This window comes from Equus caballus, chromosome 15 (assembly GCF_041296265.1).
Source record: "Equus caballus isolate H_3958 breed thoroughbred chromosome 15, TB-T2T, whole genome shotgun sequence".
Lineage (NCBI taxonomy): Eukaryota > Metazoa > Chordata > Mammalia > Perissodactyla > Equidae > Equus > Equus caballus.
In genome coordinates, this window is record NC_091698.1 from 48,998,414 (window position 1) to 49,019,788 (window position 21,375).

Genomic DNA, 21,375 nt, shown 5'->3' on the forward strand with positions numbered 1-21,375 from the left:
GTACAGTAACAGGCCTGTGCTGCTGGAGTCTAGACTGGAACCCAGACAGGGCTCTGGTCCAAAGTCTGTATTGTTTCTACTACATCTATGGTGTCCAAACTTGGTATAGGACAGGGTACTGTACACAAAGACCAAGGATACACACACACATATATATTTTTTTTCTGGAGCATAGATTGTACTCCAAAATTTGAGAAAGAACTCAACCTGATTTTCATATTAAATCACACATTGGTACATTATGGAATAGAATACAAATGCACATGCATTTTTAAGATAAAAGGATGTTGAAGAAATTACTCGCTTTCAATGAGCCACTTTAAGCTATAGCCTAGGACCCCAGGGGTAAATTTTTACTTTCTTCTACTAACAGCGGTGCTCCAGAGGAAGAGTGTGAGAAGCGCTGAACCACACTACTCTCTCAAATCAGTCTGTTCCCAGACCTGCTGAACTTCTCCAAGATGGGTTCTTTTTACCATCATTGTGACTCAGTATGAGGAACCCTTAGACAGACTGCCCCTGGAGACACTGCCCGTGCACTCTTGTCCGGAAGAAGTCTTGCTAGAATCATTAGAGAAACCAAACAACAGCTTTTATTTGGCTTCATGCTGAAGCAATATTTTCTACCTATCTCCCTCGATAGAGGGATAGACTGGCCAAATGTTAAAAACTTCAGAGAAGGATGTGAGCCAGGCCGAACTGGGGACTCACTCCTCGAATTCCTGTTGGATAAGCTATGATGATTTATGGCGTGTATCCAGGAGGATTTGGGGTGATCCCTTAGCTGTTTGCCAAAAATCCCAACAACCACCACAACAGTAACAACAACACTCATCAGTGCCTGACACTGTTAATACTTCCAACAGTTCTATGAGGTGGGGACTATCATTATACTCATTTTACAGTTGAAGAAACAGAGGTACAGAGAGCTAAGGAACTTTCCTATGAACTCAGACCCCCAAGATATTATCTCTCAGTCAAAAAGACAAGAGAATAAATAAATGCTCCCCTCTATTTCTCTTAATTTTGCCATCAAATCTTCTCATATCTAAATGAATAGTATCTCAAAATGGAACAAATCCAGGTTCTTTCAAGCACTCTTGCTATTTTTAAATTTAGAAAAAGCTTTTAGAACTATGTATCTTGGTAATGACAGCCTGTAATCATTCTGCTCCAGGAATCAAGCGATGTGTCCAGAATATGTCATTTTCCCCTGTGACACTAATGGCAAAACCACATTCTCAACCAAACCGAAGGATGACTGAGAGGGATGGAGAAGTGTGGTCTCTTGGTTTCCACTCAGCAGTTTGAGCCAAGCGTTCTTGGCTTTCACTGCAACTCCTTAAGCAATAAGCAAGATACTTAACCTCTTAACCCCATCTATGAATGCTGATGCTACATCTTTACCTCTTTGTGAGGAGTATTTCCAAACTGAAGTGTCAAACGTTATGAGGATGAAACGTGTAGAGGGCATATGCTTTCAGGGGACTGTTTTCCTGAAGAAGTCAGAGGGTTTGGGGTGGTGAATTGTGTATGTTTGGATTTGTTTTTAATTCAAAACTGTACATAATAGTAAAATTGTGGGAAACCCTATAGTATATTTATTAAGAGTGTGGACTTAGGGCCATGATGCCTGGGGTCAAGTCCAGGTTCCTAAACTTTTACAGCAGAGTGGCCTTGAGCCTTCTCTGCCTTAGTATCTCCATGTATATTATACATATAATACATAATATAATTCCCATAACAACCTTACAAGGAAGGTATTATCGTTTTCCATTATTATAGTTGAGAAAGGTTTTCTAGGTTATTGGTACATAATAAGCCATGAATAAAAGATTACATATAGGCACATATAAATGCATATATATTTACGCATTTACACATATACATAGTGGTTGCTTCCATGTAAGTATTCCACAGATAAGAAACAAAAGACAGCAGCAAGCATGCAGATGCAGTGAGTTGGATCAGCTATGTAATGTAGTAGAAAAATCACTGGATTTAAAAATTTTAATTTTGTGAGTTTTTTAAAAGAAATTCTGCTGCCACTGATTACTTGTATGAATTTGGGCAAATAATTCCATCTTTCTGAGAATGATTTTCCTCAGCAATAAAATGAAGCTGGTGAGTTGGACAAGCCATAATAATTCTTTAACCCATAGTTGTTTTCTTATGCTTTTTTAACCTTGCAAAGTGTAGAAGAAAGGTGAAATTTCCAGTCTAAGTTAGTGATTTGAGTCTACAGATTTTAATTCCTCTTTTTCTTTCCAAAATGCTGTAGAAACAACGAAACTAGTATAAAAGGGGAAAATGTTTTTCACCGCTGGAAAATAGGCAAGGGTGCCATACCCATGCCAGACATTTGGAAGAATTCCTGACAGTAGAGCCGCTGAGATCAGACTAAGGGAAGGACCTACAGGTCTGGAATTCTAGGACATGAGAAGAACAGCCTGTGGTAGGTGGTGGGAGAGGTTCTTAACACAGTGATCCAACATCTACACCCGACTATCTTCCTTTGACTTCAGCTTCTTCCTTACCTTGGAAACAATACTGGTTTTCTACTCATCCAAGAGAAAAATTACATTACATCTAAATTTTCCCATCTTTAGCCTGAGATCTTCACATTTTCAGCATAGATTTACATGATCTCTGACACAACTCATTCCAAATTCCAGTGCTGAAAATGCTCCTTTTTAAAATCACTATACTAAGGAAATGTCTCAGAAGTTGGGAAGAAGAGGATCAGTTTGAGGAATTTGAGAAAATTTCCCCTTGGAAGCAAACTCATATGAAAAACAGGAGAACTCATAGAACAGTTCTAATTCATATTCATGATGAAGACATTCCATCTCTAACACAATAGCAGGCTGCTACACACAAAGTGAGGAAAAATTCAAGAGCAGGAAAGTATTCATACGGTTGAAAGATATTGTCAGTTAAAAAATAAAATGGCACTGAAAACTATAAAACACTGATGACAAAGGATTAAAGAAGGCGTAAATAAATGGAAGGACATCCTGTGTTCACGGATCAGAAGACTTAAGAGTGTTAAGATGACAATACTACCCAAAGGGATCTATAGATTCAATGCAATACCCATCCAAATCCCAATGCCATTTTTTGCAAAAATAGAAAAATCTATCCTAAAATTCATATGGAATCTCAAGGGACCTTGAAGAGCCAAAACAACCTTGAAAAAGAACAAAAGTTGGAAGACTTATACTTCCTGATTTCAAAGCTTACTACAAAGCCACAGTTATCAAAACAGTGTGGTACCAGCATAAGGATGGACATACAGACCAATGGAATAGAAAAAAGGGCCCAGAAACAAAACTTTGCATATATGGTAAAGTGAGTTTTGACAAGGGTGCCAACCATTCGATGGGGGAAAAGGCAATCTTTTCAACAAATGGTGCTGAGGAAACTGAATATCCCCTACAATAGAATGAAGTTGGACCCTTATTTTAAACCATATATAAAAATTAACTCAAAATGGATCTAAGACCTAAATGTGAGAATTAAAACTATAAAACTCTTAGAAAAAACGTAGAGGAAAAGCTTCATGATATTGGAGTTGATAATGATTTCTTGAAATATGACACCAAAAGCACAGACAACAAGAGAAAAAATAGATAAGTTGGACTTCGTCAAAATTAAAAACTTTTGTGCATCAAAGGACACTATTAACACAGTGAAAAAGTAACCCACAGAATGGGAGAAAATATTTGCAAATCATATAACTGATAAGGGATTAATATATCAGATATATAAAGAACTGTTAGAACTCAACAATAACATGATTAAAAAACTCAGTAAAAAAATGGGCAAAGGACTTGAATAGACATTTCTCCAAAGAAGACATATGAATGGCCAATAAGCACATGAAAAGATGCTCAGCGTCACTAATCATTAGGGAAATACAAATCAAAACCACAATGAGATACTATTTCACACCCACTGGCGTGGTTGTTATCAAAAAAAAAACCCAGAAATAACAAGTGTCAGTAAGAACGTGGAGAAATTGGAATCCTTGTGCGCTGTAGGTATGAATGTAAACAGGTGCAGACACTGTGGAAAACAGTACAGTATGGGGATTCCTCAAGAAAAAAAAATTAAACATAGAATTATATATGATATAGGAATTCCACTTGTGGGTATATGCCCCAAAGAACTGAAAGCAGGGACTTGAACAGATATTTACATGTCAATGTTCACAGCAGCATTATTCACAGTAGCCAAAAGATGGAAAGAACCCAAATGCCCATTGACAGATGAATGAATAAACAAAATGTGGTATATTCACACAAGGGAATACTATTCTGCCTTAAAAAGGAATGAAATCCTGATACATGTTACAACATGGATGGAATTTGAAAACATTAGGCTAAGTGAAATAAGCCAGAAACGAGAGGGAAAATATTATATGATTCTACTTATATGAGGTATCCAGGATGGGCAAATCCATAGAGAAAGGAGAATAGAGGTTACCAGGGGCTGGGCGAGGTTCAGTTCGGGACGATAAGAGTTCTGGAGATAGATAGTGGTGATGGTTGCCCAACTTAATACCATTGAATTGTATGCTTCAAAGGGTTAAAATAAGTTTTATGGTATATATATTTTACCACAATAAGAAAAAAATGCAGTGGAAGCGGTGAATAATAGGTTGGACACTCCAAAAACCAAAACCAAAACAACTTGAATTGGTGAATTACAGGACTAGAGTGAAGAATTGTCCAAGAACTCAAAGAAAAATAATAGAGATTAAACAATTATAATAGACTATAACAGAGATGTTGGATGGACTTAAGAATCCAATGAACAGACAGAATGAAAGAAATAATAAAAGAAATAATAGAAAAACATTTCTTAAACTGAAGAAGTTATTAAGTTGTCAGACGGAACGGCTCAAGGCCTATACAAGGTACTATACAAAGTTCATGGAATGACTCAAACCTAGATATATTCTCTTGACTTTTTTAAATTCCAAAGATCAAGAAAATTTTGTTTACAAACATGCAAGAGCAGAAAACAAGTTACCCACAAAGGAGAAACATACTAAATTTGCATCCCTCCTTTTTCTAATATATGCAAGTTAACGTTGTGTCACTATCTCTAGTAAACTGAGGGGAAACCATAGTCAGGATATAAGAAATTTGTGTTCAGTTAAAATATTTACCTGGAGGTGAATAACAACAATTCTCAAGGGGAATTCTCTAAGCAGCTTAGAAAGCTTAATATTCACATACTCTTCAGGAAAATTTTACTAGAAAAAATGCTGTCAACTGAGAAATTAAAAAATAAAGTTACATAAAAACTTGAGGGGCCGACCCCGTAGCCAAGTGGTTAAGTTCACGTGTTCCGCTTCAGCGGCCCTGAGTTTCACGGGTTTGGATCCCGGGTGCGGACATGGCACTGCTCATCAGGCCATGCTGAGGTGGCGTCCCACATGCCACAACCAGGAAGATCGGCAACTAGAATATACAGCTATGTACTGGGTGGCTTTGGGGAAGAAAAGGAAGAAGGAGAAAAAAAAAAAGATTGGCAACAGGTGTTAGCTCAGGTGCCGATCTTTAAAAAAAAAAAAGAAAAGAAAAATTTAAAGCCCTAGAAAGGAAATATATGTGTGTGTGTGTGCGTCTGTGGATTTATGAAATATAACGCAAATATTTCTTAAAAGAAGTTCAGCAAGGAAAAATAAATAGATATTACTTAATTCTTGCCATTACAAAGAAAAGCATAATTCATTGGGACCTGTTATTAGAATAAAGATGAAATTACACTTTTCAAATCACCAGTGGTAAATCAAACAAAATATCAAAGATGAGTAAAAGATAAATGGATAACAAAGACGTGGCGGGGGGCCAGCCTGGTGGCGCAGCGGTTAAGTTTGCACGTTCTGCTTCTCCGCGGCTGGGGTTCGCCAGTTCGGATCCCGGGTGTGCACATGGCACTGCTTGGCAAAAGCCATTCTGTGGTAGGCATCCCACATATAAAGTAGAGGAAGATGGGCATGGATGTTAGCTAGTCTTCCTCAGCAAAAAGAGGAGGTTTGGCAGTAGTTAGCTCAGGGCTGATCTTCCTCACACACACACACACACACACACACACAAAAGATGTGGCAGGAAAATACAAGCAAAATTTAATAACATTATTTTTGGACAAGGGACTTAAAAAGCATTAAAGGTGACAAAAAGGTCATTTTATATTAAGTAGAAATATATTCCATAATGATGATACATGTGAGCTACATAATATGGTGTAAATTAGCAATGTCTTGAAAATTCAGATAGAATTGTCATGGTGGAAAGTTTTTAAATATCTCTGTCTTTACAGGTCAAGTAAACAAAAATATAAAATATTTGATAAATTTAATCAACATATTTCTTATATCAAACTTTTCATTCATTAAAGTATACATATTTTCTAACATTCTTGGATGATAAATATAAATAATGTACTAGTCCACCAATAAAAGTTAATAAATTTAAAAAGTAGAAATTAAATAAACCACATTTTCTGAAAATATAGATGACTCTAGAAATTGAGAAAACCAAAAAAAAAAACCCCAAAAAGCATGTGGAAATTGTGAAACACTTTGTAAATCATTTTAAATCAAATATCAAATATCAAATTATAAATATAAACTATTTAGAAATTAGCAATAATGAGAACAGTACATGTCAGAATGTATGAGATTCAACAAAGATGAGATTTAGAGTATAATTTATATTTATAATGGCTTTTATTACTGAAGGAGAAATAACAAAATATAATGAATAAACTGTCAATTCAAGAAGCCAGAAAAAGAAAGGGAATAAACTAGAAGAAGCAGAAGAAGGAATTAATAATAGAAAAAAAATAAAATGGTGAATCATGAAACAAAAAACAATACAGAAAAGAGAACTGATGAATAAATTTAAGAGAGAAACCATTGGGTAGTTTGAATGGGACAATAAGAGAAAAATAGTACCTTTACATAAGTGCAGGCAAAGGGATATAACCAAAGGTACAGAAGAGATTTTGAAAATTAAAAAAAGATATGTTATAAAATTAAAATATCAATACATTGATAATTTCTATCACTTCTCAAGGTAGAAAATATGACTATGACAATTTGAGATAATCAAAGAAATTCTTTAGTGATGACTTTGTCTTGGATGGTTTTCCTCTGAGTTCTATCAAACCTTGAACAAACATATGCTTTCTATGTTAGTTACGATATTCCACAGCACAGGAAAAGAGCGCCAATACATTTTTCTAAACTCACGCAGTCCTTTTACCCTGAGCCTGACAAAGATGGTATAAAATAAAACTCCTGAATACTCTTAATATTAAATACTGATAAGCGATGTCCTCTGGCTTATGTTAAATCAAAGCCAGAAATATAATAAAAGAATAAACCATGATAAATAAAATTTATTCCAGGAATGTAAGGCTACTTTTTCATCAGGAAATCTTTTGATTTAAAATTTTCATGTGGATAGCACAAAGGAAATAAAAGAAGAAAGATATAATTATCTTGATATGGCAAAATGGTATTTAATAAAACAATATTTATTTTAGATCAAAAATTTTAATAAACTTGCACTTGAAGAATCTTTCCTTAATATACTAGATAAACTATCTCCATGAAGTCAATATCCAATAAAGCACAAAACTGTGAAACACAAGTGATTCTCATTAAAGTCTGAAAACTTTAGCCAATGTAATAAGACACATAAGAAGATATAATAGCCATAAATGTTAGAAAAGAGGACAGAAGCTATCATTAATTACAAATAATACAATCATCTTACTAGAAAACAACTCCAAAATTAACTGGAAAAGTATTAGAACTAATAAAGTGTTTCATTAAGATGACAGGATAAGAAATACATCTATAAAACCAATAGTTTCCCCCAAAACCAATATTTTAAAACTATTTTGGGGGAATAGGCCTCTTCTGATCAAACTGCAATCTCTCTGACTTGCCAAATTTTTAAAAGTCATTTTATGGAATTCAAGAAAGTCCCATGGACCCCAAATTATAGGTTAACTGCTCTATGATGAATAATAATTTAGAAAATACAACAGAAAAAAAATTCATTTACAATGGAAGCAAAACTTTAAAATGCCTAGAAATAAACTTAACAAACGTTGTATGAGACTGATCTAAAGAAAATAACAAAACTTTATTGAGGGACATAAAAGAGAAGTGATACATCCTTAAATAAGAAATAGATACAGTAAAAATGCAATGCCATTTCCCTAAGGTTATTCTTTACTTTTCACACAATATAAGTGGAAATTCCAAGGATATTCTGGAACATAAAAAAATTGCTTAAAACGCACATGGAAGGGAAAGAAAACATTACAGACTAGGAAGATTTTCACCCAAAATTGGAAATGAGGAAAGACTGGTCCTTCAGATGTTAAAACAAATTAAAATAACGTGATCCTAGCATAGGAACAGACAAAAAATGCAATATTTCAGCATAGAAAACTCAGCAGTGGACTCGAGACTATGAAGAAGTTTAATTTTTCAAACTGGTAGTAAAACACTATTCAGCAAATGGTGTTGGGAAAACTGGCTAAGCACTTGGAGAAAAAAGATGGACCTTGGCCTTATACTTTATGTCAGAATAAATTCTAGCAGTTAGGATTTGGTGTAAAAGAAAAAAATTATAAAAAAATACTATTAGTAAACAGTTGTAAAAAGGGCAATAGCAGCCCAATCACAATTACGAATACTGATGCTAAATTTCTGAGTAAAATACAGAAAACAGAATTCAGCTCTACACTGAAACAATAATATATCACAACTAAGTGTAACCTGAAATGCAAGAATGATCCAGTTATATTAAAGAATATTTTAATGCATTTCACTGTATTAGTAGGTCAAAGAAAAAATATGATCATCTCAATAGATACCAAAAATGCATTTGATTAAATTGAATATCTATTCCTGATTTCTTTTAAAGGAAGGGTTGGACTTCCTTGACATGATCTCATTTCCAAATGGTGAAACATTTGAAGCATTTCAAGTAAGATCAGGAAAAAGACTATCTAGAGAGTTTTCAAGGAATCATATGCAGTAGCTAACACTAAAATAATTTATACTAATAGTGCTTAAACTTAAAATTAGACCCTTTATTATGCTAATGAAGAAAACTACAAAATTTGTTACAATTTGCCAATTGTTTTGCAAATGGATGAAGCTAAGAAATCTTGGAAGACTAACATGATATAATGCAAAGCACATGAGTTGGACCGAATCCAGAATTAGAATCCTAGTTCTGCTATTTTTATTATTCAACCTTAGCAAGTTATCTAAACTCTCTGAATCTAAGTGCCCTTATCTGTAAAATTAAAGTAGCAGCAGGAAAGATAGAGTAAACTTGCTACTGGCTATCTCTCCTGTTGATTATAACAAAAAACTCTGGATAAAATAAAAAATCAAAGACATGAGGACTTTGAAAAGTAAACAAAGCAGGTAGATTGGAGAAGGCAGTTAAAACCTGGAGAAATAACCCATACAAAGGTGAATTCCCATTTTTTCCCCTTCTTTTCTCTTGTGGTTTTAAGCTATGGGTGGGACTCAGTCACATGGCAGTGGTCTGGGATGTCACCTAAAAGGCCAAGAAAGCCCGTACATTTCTGGCCTCTGGAAAAAGGGGGCCCTATGGTTCAAAGAATGTGGAGGGAATCTCCATTCTTATTTCTCTTTTTTTGCTCCTGGCTTTGCCTCACAGGCAGTCTTACTAGAATTGCATGGCAGTAATGTGATGGCCAATGCTCCAAGAGAAATCCCTTTTTTCTTGCTAGAGGACTTGGAAAGGGGTGCCTCAATGAGAAAGACAGTGTGGGGGAAATCCTGTAGAGGAGAGGGCTGGAGAAGGGGGTCTCTCTAATTCTGTGTATGAAGCTATAGAAGTCCCAGGCTCATCTCTGAGCTACACATGTGCGGGACAGACCCAAAGTAGCTTAACAAAGGCTTTGAAAACTGAACTGACATAAAAACCATCACACACAGAAGAAAAGAGAGAACTTGTGGTTTGAACCTATCCAGGGTGATTGCCTACTGAAGCAAACAAAGAAAAAAAATCAACAGTCTCCAGAGGATTTGAATATGACTCACAGTCTAAAAAACATAACAGTAAAACTTTCTAGCATATAATCTAAAATTATTCATTATACAAAGCACCTAGAAAATGTGAGCAATTCTCAAGGGAGAAGACAATTAATATGCCAATCCTGAGCTGTAGGAATTATCAAACAAAGAATTTAAAGTGGTTATAATAACTATGCTTCATGAGGTAAAGGTAAACACACTTGAAATATATGAAAAGATAGAAATTCTCAGCAGAGAAATAAACACTTCAAAAAGAACCAAAAACATATTTTAGGACTGAAAAACACAGTATCTGCAAGAAAAAATTCAAAGGATGAACTCAATGGCAGAACGTAGAAGACAGAGGAAAGAGTCAGTGAACATGAAGATAGATCAATAGAAATGATCTAATCTGAAGGACAGAAAGAAGAAAGATTGAAAAAGAACAGAATTTCAGGCACATATGGATTAATATCAAAATGTCTAACATTTGTGTCATTGACGTCCCAGAAGGAGAGGAGAAAATAACTGGTGCAGAAAAAAATTTGAAAAATAACGCTTGCAAGTTCCTCAAATTTGGTGAAAGACATAAATTTACAGATTCAAGAAGCTCAGCAAAGCCAAAATATGATAAACTCAAAGAAAACCATGCCCAGACACATCATAATCAAATTGCTGAGAACTAAAGAAAAAAATCTTGAAAGCAGTTAGTGGAAAATGGCATATTACATATAAAGCAATGAATCAAATGACCACAGAGACCCTGTTAGAAATTGAAGTTATAATGGTTATATGGGGATAAATAAGAAATAATATGCTAGGTGCTCAGAAGATAAAAAACACAAATAATAGGTATTATTATTCTAATTGTAATTCTTTTACTACATCTCCGCACACCATATCTATTTTCCATTCTATTTCTTCAACCTTCCTGTGGTTTCCCCTATGTGGATTTGATCTTAAGAAGTGGATGAAAATACACCTTTGATAGTATTTCTCCTGATTTACTCCAAATCTTTTGTTCTTGTTGACAAGAGAGTCTCTGCTATTCATGTCTTTCATGTCTTCTTTTTTTTTTTTTTTTCAAATGAGCAACCATTAAAGATTTTATTTTTTCCTTTTTCTCCCCAAAGCCCCCCGGTACATAGTTGTATCTTCTTCGTTGTGGGTCCTTCTAGTTGTGGCATGGGGGACGCTGCCTCAGCGTGGTTCGATGAGCAGTGCCATGTCCGCGCCCAGGATTCGAACCAATGAAACACTGGGGCACCTGCAGCGGAGCGCGCGAACTTAACCACTCGGCCACGGGGCCAGCCCCTCATGTCTTCTTTTTGAACAACTATTTTACCTCTGTAAGTTTTCTAAATTATTCCCTAGGTATAATAATGCATCTTTTACTGCCTTATAGGGATATTGTGAAGATCAAATGAGCTATAGAGAAAAATATAAAAATTCCTGTGCCCAACTAAAACACTGAAAGCCATACATTTCAGAAATAGTACCAACTTGGAAATTCTGAAAGCCTAATTCTTTTAGCCAATTTCTTGAGAAAATATTTTAGAAAGGTGGCTTGCCCACATTTTTCCACAGGCTGATAAGGTTGGGGATGTGTCAGTTAACCAGGTCATGCTTTGGCAGCTGACCCATAGGTTAGACCAAGCAGTCACCCCATGAAATCCACATAGCCTTTTGCAAGACATTTCTGGCTGTTGTTTGATGCATATTCAGCCCTTAAGTCCTAAATTCTCCTTCCAGCAAAGTGGAGATTCTAACCTCTATCTTCTTGGCACGGGAAACCAGGAGTAGTGAAGTTAAGGCACAAAAAGTTAGATTCAAAGTAGGATTCAGATGACTAATTTGAACTAGCATAACCAAAACGAGTCTGAAAGCCTAGGCATTCTAATGGTGTTTATAAATCCATGACCCCTCTCTGCCCTCCCCACCTTCCCAGAGGCTGCGAGCAGTAGCACGCAAGGGATGTGTGAACTTGGTCTCTCGGCCAAACTCTTAGGGATGGAGCGAGTGGAGTCAGCATGAAGCAGCTCCAGGCAGCCTCGGGTTGTAGGAGGATGTGAAGAATGAGTGAGAGGTGTGCTCTCTCTGAATAAAAGACATCTCTGCATAAAGGATGTCATCATATAAAGACTGAGCAAGATTAGGAGTCTTGCTTGTAGGCCATAGGTTAGAGACTCTTTCTCAGAGCTTCTTAAAACCTTTGGCCAATATTGAAGGAAAGTCACATGGGCTTCTTGGGCTTTATGATTCTCTGTTAAACAGAAGGGCAAAAAGGTAGAGGGGAAAAGAATGCGGAGCCTGCCCCTAGGGTGGGTTCTGCTGGGTATCCTCAGGAAGATTATATGACATCAGTTTCTCCTTCTGTTAAGGAATAAGAAAACTCCATTTTTAAAAGGGCGTGTCTGTGCATCTCAAATGGCGTGCATGCATATAACAGATATTGCTAAAGGAGTAACAGGATTTGAAAACTTCTACACGGTACAGAGTACTCTTAGTTAACAGATGGGAAACAAAGAAATGGAGAAAAATGTGACTAGCTCAGATTTGCTGTGTCGGTGCAAAATCCTGAAAACTTTGCTCTATCCTGTTAGTCCTATTTTCATTTCTAGAAGAAGAATGCTATGATAGAATGAAGTCTTCATGCCCTCCCTGTACCTGCCATTTCTCCTTTCCTTTTCCCAATATGTCCATAAATAAATCTGCCAATAGTCCCACGTGGAGCTTCTCTCAGGTGGCCCATATCACATTTTTTTTTTTTGGTGCCTTGGACCATATCACTTTTTAAAAAGTGCACAAAGCGTCATTAACTCAGGAACAAACTGTCATCTCTACTCCCAGTATACCATCCTAATGATGAGTAAATGACATGTCTCTGTTATTGTTAGTTTCTTCTGCGAGTGGTAAAACCCAGAATACTTTTGTTAAGCTAAGTCTAACTAATCCTGTTATGTCCACAACATTTTTCCACACCTGATTTAAATTTATTTTTATTTTGTTGTGCAGTAAACTCTCTCTATTCCCTACCTTGGTAATTATAGATGATAATATTTCAAGTTCTTACTTCTCTCACAGTGTAATTGTTTTCTCTCTGAAAGCTTAATCTACAAAATAAATCTAATTTAAATAAGCGAAAATGTGGTCCCCCAAGAATTTGGTTTGCTAACATTTTGCTCCAAGTTAGCAGACTGAGTCACCAGTCAAATGTAAGATTTACCTAACGTGATTTAGTCATTTATAAAATTTCACCAACATCAGGAAATTCTATCAAAGTCAGAGCAAACTAGCAGATGGGTCAATGTGCAAAGTTCAAGGCTTAAGTGAAAAGAGGCAACTATTAGATTAAAATGATCGACAGGTCAAGCTAGCCCTAGGGCAGAAATATCAGAACTGTTCAAGAAAAGATAGGCTTTAAATGACAGAGATGGGGAGCATCCTTACCTGTCTTCTGTTAGCTTCATTAGAGTTGTTCCTCGAGTAGAGAAGACAATAAAGGACATTCGGAGTTGTGGGCTGGAAAGGAAAAGAAATTCTATCAGGGCAGATAGAAAGACTGTGAAATGCCATTCCCCTCCAGGCTTCCCCCCTGTTCTTCCCTTTGTATCACGGCTGCCAGAGCTGACCCTACAACCCAAGGGAGCCTCCACACCTGGTGGCACAAGTATTTAGCCAGCAGCAGACTTGAAGCTGTGGACCAAAGAGAAGACTCTCTTTGTCTTCTTGGAGGCTGCTTCTGATTAGACACCACACCAGTGAGTGTGGATCACAAGGAAGAAAGCTAAAATGCATCACTGCCCTGTGCTCCTTCTGAAGAAGTGTGTCCCTAGAAGAGGACTAAGTCTGCATGACATTTATAAAAAGGGGGATCCCAATAGACAAAATTTGATAGTGTATCTGCAGTAGTCTGGTGTATCCTATAACGAAGAGGGTGTCTCAGGCTGTTGCAGCTTGATGCCATCAGCCATTAAGATCATACAACAAACTCCTTTTGTTCTGAAAATAGTATCACCATCAACTTTTAATTTCTACTTGGCTTCCCAAGGAGGTTATCCTATAAGGAGAGAATGTGCTGATGAGCCACAAGAATATCTATTCCACTTGGTAGTTATGCTTCTCATTATTAAGGAAGACATTGGCATGGTTTTTATATGGCAATGCTTAGGAGCTTTGTCAACGTAAAATCCACACTCTGGGAAAAAGAACAACTCTCAGCTGAGGGCCAAACATGTCTCTGTTTGCAAGATGGACTGTCAGACTTAGTGGATTCACCAATGGAATGCCACCCTGGGAGGCTCTCTCTAGGTGGCCAACTGCTTCTTCCATCATAGCATCAACCTAATTCTTCACAATGCAATAAACTACTACACTTGATCTGACTCTGAATCTTGTAGTTCTCACTTCCCAGAATGTTTCTCAAACCTGGCCCCCTTTTCTGTCTCTTAGTTTAAGATCTTACCCTCATTCGTCTGACAATTGCAATTATTTCCTGCTGATGACCTTGCCTGGTATCATTCCTTGCTCCAATTCATTCTTCACACTGCTTCTAGAATTATTTTCCTAAAATATAGTACTGATCTTGTCATTTATCTGCTATAAAACCTCCAGTGGATCCTACTGCCTCCAGGATAAAGTCAATATTCATTACCAAATATCTAAAGCATTTTTGGAAACTATTAGCATGGTTTTTAATACTTGGTAGGAGCCCAGGCAATACCAGCTGAATTGAATATTGGTTTCTTTCTTTTTTTTTTTTTTTTGGAAGATTAACCCTGAGCTAACATCTGCTGCCAATCCTCCTCTTTTTGCTGAGGAAGACTGGCCCTGAGCTAACATCCGTGCTCATCTTCCTCCACTTTATATGTGGGATGCCACCATAGTATGGCTTGCCAAGCGGTGCCATGTCCGCACCCAGGATCTGAAGTGGTGAACCCCGGGCTGCCAAAGTGGAATGTGTGCACTTAACTGCTGCGCCATCAGGCCGGCCCCAAATATTGGTCTCTTGAAACAGACCTGGGTTCTCTGTCTACGACACCATGCTGCCTGCTACTACCTCACCACTGCTGGGCCAGCAGGACACCATGTCCTAAATGATAATAATAACAACCATAATGATCGTATTACTAAAATAATAGTCAACCTTATCAAGTGCTTACTATGTGCCAGGCACTATTGTAAGTGATTTGCACGTTTTATCTAATTAAACTTGGAACAACTTTATGAGATCAGTCCTATTATTATTCCTGTTTTCCGCAAAAGGAAACTGAGACCCTGAAAGATAAAGTAATTTTTCCCAAGGTCATACAGTGAGAGAGAGGTGGATCTGGGGCTTAAAACAAAGCATGCTGATTCTAAACCTTGGGTTTTTAACTACTGTATTACACTGCCTCCCTTATATAGAGTTCAGGCTCTGGGAAGGATAACTTGAAATGTGGGAAATGTAGGTCTCCAAGACGCAATTGGTACCTGAGTCTGGGCTAGAGACATAATTTGGGAGTTCTCACTGTACTGACATGGGTAAAGTTGTTCCAGGAAATCGTCAGCAGTGAGAAGTGAAGTGAGCCAAATCTAGAACCAATACCAATATGTAAAGGTCTGGCCCAGGTCATGAAATGAAAGGAGAACCAGAAGCCAATGGAGGAGAGAATTTCAAGGAGAGAAAAGTCTGAATCAGACAAAGCCCCTCTACCCATCAGAATAAGGACTGCAAGGAGCTCACTGGATCTTTCCTCTAGGACGACACTTTGGTGAGAGCAAGCAGATGGAGCGTGGAGGTGAAGATCAGATAGCAGCGGGTTAAGGAATGAATGAGAAGTAAGGATAGGGAGATAGCAAGGCTTTAAAAATATTTGAATGAGAAACCAGTCAAGAAATGTTATCATCAATAGAAAGACATGATCAGGAGAATCATTGTTTTGTTTTTTCTTTTTTCAGATGAGGGGCAAGAGAGATTAGTTTATGTCTATTGCCAGTAGAAATGGAGCCAGGGGAAAGGTAGAGAAAAATACAAGAGAGAGACAAAGACCTGGAGGAGACTGGAGACAATGGGATGAAATGGACTAAAATGGAGGGGTTGTCCTTAAATAGGGGGTGCACTTGAATCTCAGAGGCAGATGGGAAGGATGTGCATGCACCTTTTAGGAGTAGGATTGGAACTTGAGGTAATCACTTGTCTGCTATTCTCTGGGATCTTGGTGAAGCAGGAGGTAAGGTTCTTTGCTGAGAGTAAATGGGTGTGAGGTGTAGGTTGGAGGCTTGAAGAAAATGGTGAAGAGGTAGAATCATTATTAGGAAAATGGGAGGGGGTCAGAATAAAGACAAATAGAGGGACTTGAAATTTCAAGGATCCCACTGAAATTATAATGTTATATTTGTACTGGCATCAGCCACTGTTACTGAATGAATTTCTCCCTGAGGTAACAGCTGCCTAGACTATTTATTAAAGTGAATAAATAAAAATCATGCACTTATCCAAATGTTAATTGAGCATGTGCTATGTGTCAGGCACTGTTACAGGCGCTTGGACTGCAGCAGTGAACAAAATAGAGTCCCTGCCTCTTGGAGTTTGCATGACAGTAATGTCTTGGTGCCACACTATGAGGGGGTCCTTAGCCAAGGAGCATCAGAGGAGACAACTGGAGGAAAGTGCCTTTATGGTCTGGATTATGCCATGTCGACTGCTGGTCCTTAGTTTCTTCATCCATAAAATGTGAGGATTAGATCAGGTGGTCTCTTGGGTCCCCCCCCCCCACCTCTAACTTTCTTTCATTCCAAGATGGTGAAGAGTCTGGAATTACTGAAGGAACTGGTAAAGAGAAGTGTTGAGTGCCCACTCTAAACCAGGTGCTGGGCTAGTTGGTTTGCACATGTTTTCTCTTACAATCCTCATGTGCAAATTAGGGTTCAGCCAAGGTGAGTAAATTGCTATGGTTGCACAATGGAGCTTGGATTCGGGTCCACATGTGCCTGACTTCAAAGCCTTTTCCATCAGCTCCTCTGCTTCAGAGAGAACAGGAGACGAGAAGAACAAGCAGAGACATAGCAGATGCTGTCAGATGTCTGGAGGCAGCTTTGTTTTATAGCACTCCAAAGGACCAGCGGATGAGAGCGCAGGAAAGGACATTTTAGCTCAATGAAAAAAAGAGTCTTCTGGAAACTAGAATTGTCCAACTATTTGACTGTTTGCCCCGAAAGGCAGCAATTTCTCACCAGAACTATTCAAGTTGAGGTGAGTGAATGCCTCCTAGGATGCATTAGGAAGCTGTTCCTTTCAATTCTAAGTTTCTAAGATTATCTTAAATACTTTGTTTTTAATACCAACCAGGTATTTGTTTCTTTCTTTTCCCTCTACTTTTTTCTCCTATCTCCTCTCAGCATCTGTTTTTCCTATTCTTCTGGGGTTAGATGCTTCCTGCAGCAGCGTCCTATTTTTCGCATGGCAGGAGCACACCTCCTAACCCTTTCCCTCCAATTGGGCAGACAGGTATGTGTTGAGACCAGTAACTAAATCTGGAGGGAACACATTTGTCATAACCCTGGTCTTGAAGGAAAACCTGTATTCTGAGATTCAGAACCATATTCAAAGAAGAAGTTTGTGGTTAGTCATAGCAGCTGGGAGACTCTACAGAGGCCATCCATCAGGAGTGGAGTTATAATGATACTTCCTATGATCAGACCAATTTTGCCAAACACCTTGACAACTGGCTTCAAGCACACCCATGAAAGCTAACACAGTTGTTATCCCATAGAGGCTGTACCCAAGGAGGCTGAAATGACCTCCTTTCCTTTGCTAATGGGTGTCTATACTCACTAGAAAAAAAGACCTCCAAGGCCTCTCCAATGTTTATAGTGATGATGTTCAAAACTGCATTGCCCTTCCTTGGAAAGTGGTGTTGAGAATGCTCAGAGGTTTCTAACTGATAGGGCACATAGCTAGGCTGACCAACTGTCACGGTTCGTCCAGGACTGAGAGGAGCTCCCAGAATATGAGACTTCCAGTTCTAAAACTGGGAAGGTTCTGGGCAAACTAGGATGAGTTGATCCAACACACCCTACATGAGTCCAGCTAGAATGAGCCAATTGCCCCAGTGAGATGCATGGTGAAAGAAAATGTTAATCATCCTTCTACAAGATGTATTATTCAACAAGACAGGGAGAAAGTTAAAATTTTGCTCTTATAGCCAAATTGGGTTCCTCCTAAAAACCGGAAGCCAAAAGTTACTCTACTATGTGGTGAAGATTAAAACAAAGTCAAGTCTCTGGTCCAAGGTCTGAGAGGCTACCTTTGTCCAAAAGCATCCCCAAAGTAGTCAGTAATGAGTAGAATAGCAAACATAGGCTGGTTTTACTCACGGCAGAGCAATACACAATCTGTTTCTCACCTGATGAATTTGTGAGCCAGCTGTTCCACAAAGTAATAGATTTCATTCCAGTGGTGTAGCACACTTCCTGATCTAGAAAACAAAAGCAGATGTTGCTTAATCACGTGTTCATTTGTCTTTACCTTGTATTCTCTCTCTTCATATTCTTTTATTTTACATTTGACTTATCCATTAAGTGAGCTCATTATCTGAAACTTATAACCTTGGAAATTGTTTGAAAGGGCGTTTAGACTTAATGTTAGAGCTCTTAAAAATTTTGTTAAAAAACTCCCTCCACTCCACCTTCCAGTCCTTTCCACCTCCACTCTACACACTTATACACACACACACACACACACACACACACACACACACATAATCCTGGGCCCAAACAGATTCACAGGTTAGTTTCAAATCCTAAGCAACAGTTATTTTTGTGCTATTTAAATTATTCTTCTGATTAGGGAAGAAAAAATATTCCAATTCATTTAAATGAAATCAGCACAAACTAGATACCCAAATAGACAAAGACAAACAAATCCCTCTCCTCAAAAAAGAGTCCAATTTCATTCACAAATATAGATGCAAAATCTCTAAATAAAATATTAGCAGAACTAATCCAGCAGGAATCCAAAGGAAGAATAATTAATTAATTAGTGGAGATTGTTTCAGAGCATACTGGTAGTTCAATATTCAAAGAAATCTAATGCAAATAGTCATACTAATACATAAAAGAAGAAAAACTATACAGCCTTTCAACTATATTAAAAAGGGATCTTCTTACTGAAAAAACTGTTTCTCTAGGACATAGGAAACTTAGAATTTTAGAGTTGGAAGGCGTCTTCTTGATTTCCCAAGGTTGTCTTCTGTTTCACTGACACCACTTACTACCACTTCAATTCAGCTGATAAGTGTTTTTCATAGTGCTTGTGCTCAATCTGTTGCAGTGACTGCATATTAAGTTTTTCTATTCTAACCCACTCTTTTCTTTAGCTCTGATGCCTCTTTCCTTTCACTTTGATCTGTTTCAGCCGAGTTCTGCATTTCTGCCTGTCATTCTAATAATTGTTGAGCTTAGAGTTTGCTCCTTCTGCTCTGACATTTTGTACTGCAAACATTTTCTGCAGTCTCAGATGATTTTTATTTTTTATGCACTCATTTACCTTAATTTTAACTTCTAGAGAGTTATTTATTGCTCTAATTTTTCTTTGTTTCAGGACATTTTATAGATATTTGAGATGAATCTTGACAAAACAGATTTTATGCCTTCCTTTTCATGGTGTAATATCCCTAGGAATTCTCAGTCTAGTTGAGTGTATCCCATCTCTATGAGGAGTATTTATTTATTTATTTTGTTTATTTTTTTTTTTTAAAGATTTTATTATTTCCTTTTTCTCCCCAAAGCCCCCCGATACATAGTTGTATATTCTTCGTTGTGGGTCCTTCTAGTTGTGGCATGTGGGACGCTGCCTCAGCGTGGTCTGACGAGCAGTGCCATGTCCGCGCCCAGGATTCGAACCAACGAAACACTGGGCTGCTTGCATCAGAGCGCGCGAACTTAACCACTCGGCCACGGGGCCAGCCCCAGAGGAGTATTTATTTTTCTCTGCCACATATGCACAAATTATGTCTGACCAACCTGAACAAAAGTGATACAATATGTTACGGTCATACAGTGAAGGACTCCATATCATAAAGCCATCTCAGTTTCCCCAAATTAATCTATAACTTCAATCCTAGGGAAAATTCTGAAAGGATGTTTTGTGAAAATCAAAAATTGACTTTAAAAATGAAACGAAGATTAAAGTACTAAAAGTAATCAAGGAAATTATGAAATAGAAGAGCAAAGTTGGAAAGCTTGCCCTATCAGATACAATGACTCTGTATACATGATACATGATGTAACAGCAGAGTCAATGGAGTAGAATAGAGAACCCAAGCATCATCCTATGTGAGGTCTGCTCTATAGTGAACAAGGTGATTTAAACTGGGGAGGGGGAATAAACTCTTCAATAAATGATGCTGTGCTAATGGGTTTCTAATTGGAAAAAACCAACTACATCACTATCTCATACCAAAGGTAACCCTAGATGTATGTTTTCCCTAACGGGAAAACCAAAACTTGAAATTCACAGGGCAAATTATAGAAGGAGATTTTTATGTTGTCAGGTTAGTGAAGAGTTTTTTCAACCAGATACAGAAAGTAGGAATTGTTTTTGAAGACACACTGTCTGAAGTGCCTAAAATTCTGAATGAAAAAAGATATCATAAACAAGTTCAAAGACAAGAAAAGAGTGAGAGAAGATGTCTGCAACAAATATAAAAGGCAAAAAGATTAGTGTCTAGGATATATAAATAATTAGTACAAGTAAAAGTCAAAAAGTCAAACAGTAGAAAAATAGACAAAGGATCAGAACAGGCAATTCCCTGAAGGACGATAAATTAGCATTTGAAAAAACATTCAACTCTTTTAGTGAATACAGAAATGCCTACTTAAACAGTTGTGTGGGGGAAGAGCAAGCAGTTTCATGTGGCAGCAGCATGGAGCCCAGGGTAGGGGGTGAGGATTGGGGAGATGGAGAAAGAGATCAGGATGAGGAGGGGGTGAGAGCCCTTATGTCAAAAATAAACCTTTTCCAGTAAATTTCTTCTGTTCCTGTCTCTCAGCCTTTATACATATTCCATCTACTTGGGACACTCAATGTTCACACTGGCAACCTCCTACTCATTCTTCAAGACTCAACTCAGTCCCTCCCTGTTGCCTTTGATCAACACAGACAGGGCTCATTGCCCCTGCCCCATGCTCTCAAGGGACTGTGTACATCTGTCAGTCATCTCTGATATTGGTTGCAATCACTTTTTTTTTCAAGCTCTCCTTCGAGAGTCTTAAGGATATTTGCCTCTCCAGCATCTATGTGT

The 21,375-nt window shown here is 37.6% G+C and overlaps 1 protein-coding gene across 2 annotated transcripts in view; it reads right to left on the reverse strand.

The window, feature by feature from the left end:
• Positions 1–21,375, reverse strand: part of ANTXR1 (ANTXR cell adhesion molecule 1) — a 218,807-nt gene that overhangs the window by 174,223 nt on the left and 23,209 nt on the right. For both annotated transcript variants that reach the window (XM_005599916.4, XM_070236270.1), the window contains exons 2-3: positions 18,478–18,549; positions 13,541–13,612 (exon numbers count right to left, since the gene is read on the reverse strand). In XM_005599916.4, coding sequence (XP_005599973.2) covers positions 13,541–13,612; positions 18,478–18,549 — 144 coding nt within the window. The remainder of the gene's footprint in view (positions 1–13,540; positions 13,613–18,477; positions 18,550–21,375) is intronic.